This window comes from Arachis ipaensis, chromosome B09 (assembly GCF_000816755.2).
Source record: "Arachis ipaensis cultivar K30076 chromosome B09, Araip1.1, whole genome shotgun sequence".
In the NCBI taxonomy this organism is placed as follows: domain Eukaryota; kingdom Viridiplantae; phylum Streptophyta; class Magnoliopsida; order Fabales; family Fabaceae; genus Arachis; species Arachis ipaensis.
The window spans coordinates 114,714,446-114,717,232 of NC_029793.2; the positions used below are offsets into that span (position 1 = coordinate 114,714,446).

The following is a 2,787-nucleotide window of genomic DNA, read 5'->3' on the forward strand; positions in this document are numbered from 1 at the left end:
AACATTTTTAGTAATAAAAATTAGAAAAATGGTTAGTATTAATTAGTTGAAATGCAAAGAAAAAAAAATTGGCATGTTTGTGTTTGTAATGAAAAAAATTTACAAAATTCATTCCACAGAGGTCAAAGCAAGGGGCGCAAAAAAGAATTTAGAAATACTGACTTGTACTCGCGACTACGAGTGTCCCGCCCCGATATGTTTGCTGCTTCCATGAGAGCATCCTTCCAAGCGGACACTATCTTCTTCACTTCTTCCACACTTTTATCACCCAACAATCCTCTTTCGTGTTCTGCAATGGCTTCTCCGTACACTCCTCTCTGATTTCGAATCTCCGCCGGATCGACCTCGTAAAACACAGGTATCACTACCTGTCCCATCTTTTTCCGGCATTCGAGTACTTTCACAAGCTCTTCCAAGCACCATCTGGAAGACGCGTAGTTCTTGGAGAACACTACTATGGCAACATGGGAGTCCTCGATTGCTTGGGACAGCGATGGCCAGACATCGCGACCCTTTTCGAGGCCTTCGTCGTCCATGTATGCCTTGATGCCGTTTCTTGAGAGCGCGGAATAGAGGTGGCTGGTGAAGTTGGTGCGGGTGTCTTCGCCTCTGAAGCTGACGAACACATCGAGTGGAAGAAAGGGCTCCACATGAACCAGAAACGAATTTTTTTGGTCATCATCAACAACGAGAGACATATCTAGTATCTACCTTTCTATGGATGTGCTTTTCTTCCTTTTTATCTAATTGACTTATCTTGTAATTTCATTTAGAGAGATGAACAAAGCAGAAAGAGTAAGTTCTATGTAGAAACTTAGATCCAGGAGATACAATGGTCTCATTTACTTCAGCTACCTGCTCTATATAACAACAATAATAAAAGAAGAGAAATGCTAGACTACTCTTAAAATTTATTATTTTTACATCATTTTTAACTATTAATTTAATTTTTTTAGTTTAATAATTTAACAATATATATTTTAGCTTACACTTTTAAATATTGATAATTAATTAATAATTATTTGATATTAGTATGCTTTTTTTTTTTGTGATTTTTCATATGGGTTTTGATTGAAAAGTTATACGCTATTTTTTTTACGTAATGTTATATGCTAATTTTTCTTACCATTCAAACAATATAGGGCTGTTAAATATATCAATCTGGTCTATCTAAATTCGGTTCTTTGTTTAATTCGTGGACTAATTCGTTTTTTTTATAGGTCATAATTTTTAGCCTAAATCGTTTATGGTTAGTTCTAGAGGTAATAAACAAGACGAAACTTGTCATACTGGCTCGAGTAACTCATCAAAAAAAGTGAGTTAGATTAGAAATTTAAAACCGTTATAATGAAAAAATTCGCTTAGCTTGCACCGTCTAACCCACGAGTTTTGGCGGGGCAGAACGGACTTACGCGCCAGGCTCGCCATTTTATAGTTTTGCTTTAAAAAATTTGGTTAATAATTATGTTTATTAGATATTTAGAATTATAAAGATTTTAGTGTTTATGAATTTAGAAATTATAATTTTTTTATCTTTAGAAATTATAAGTTTATTGAAATATTTGTGAAATTATATATTTTTAATATTTAATTAATTAAAAAAAATAAAACAAGAATTAAAAAATTTGGGACCGCCTCACTAGACAAAACAGGACAAACTAGTTCGTTTGTCACCCTTAGTTAGTCCGATAAGTTAAATGGACTGGTCTATTTATCTTTTTATTTTATTTTTTTGAAAATTTTTTGGTAAAACATATTACTTTTGAATAAAAAACCTTAAACACACAATATTTTTTAGTTGATGAGTTATGTTTTCAGGTTAAATCGGACGAAATATTGGCCAAAAATACTACTTTTAGAAAAAAATGTAAAAAAGTAAACAACCTGCGTATTTAGTCTACAAATTGATCTGTTTAATTCGTTATTTTTTTTGAGTTAGTTGAGTTCAGTATGTTTAACTCAAAATTTATCAAGTTTAATTTTAGAGACAAAATTTACCTATTTAAATGAATAAATAAGTTGACACAATAAATTTAGCCCATTTTAACGACCTACTACAAACTTACAATTACTTTTTTTTATATATAAAAAAAAAAAAAAAACAAAAGAGGAAACATGACTTTTTCTTCTTCTATGTTTCGTCACTTTTGTGCTGCATAACATCCGTTGACTCACTTCTTCCATAACAATACTATCTCCGGATATAATTCTTGTACTTTCCTTTTTGTACATTAATAAACCATGTATCTAAACATAATTTTGAGTTTACTGTATTTACTTTTTTAATGTATCAAAAAGATTTAAAGTGACAATTAATAGGAACTCAAAAATATAATAGTATGGGAATTTAGAAGTTAATATAAATTTGCAATTAAGTAATATCAATTTATCCCGGTAATAATATAAAAACGAATTCAGGATCAAAACGACAAGTCACATGAATAGTGGGTTTGTGGATGGACAATGGGATATTGACTTCACCTTATGTATACATATTGTGGTCATTGGTCAACAATGGCCGGCCTGATTCCTTTTTTCCGTCATTATTTAATAGAATGTCAAACAATTGTTTGCCTGAATTTTTTAATGATTATTAATAATCCACATTGAAATGGCATGCGATGACAGTGGCAGGGAAATTAAAGGGAAATGAAGGCTGATAACATTGTAATTATAACAATGTTATTTGGATATTAAAATTAATTATTATATATTTTTATATAAATATATTATTTAATTTATTTTAATATATATTTTATATTAATGACTGATTTTAATAATTAATTT

The 2,787-nt window shown here is 30.2% G+C and overlaps 1 protein-coding gene across 1 annotated transcript in view; it reads right to left on the reverse strand.

The window, feature by feature from the left end:
- LOC107615855 (TMV resistance protein N-like) overlaps window positions 1-889 on the reverse strand; it is an 8,792-nt gene extending 7,903 nt beyond the window's left edge. Inside the window, exon 1 of the mRNA XM_021111976.1 lies at window positions 163-889. Coding sequence (XP_020967635.1) covers window positions 163-698 — 536 coding nt within the window. The 5' untranslated portion in view covers window positions 699-889. The remainder of the gene's footprint in view (window positions 1-162) is intronic.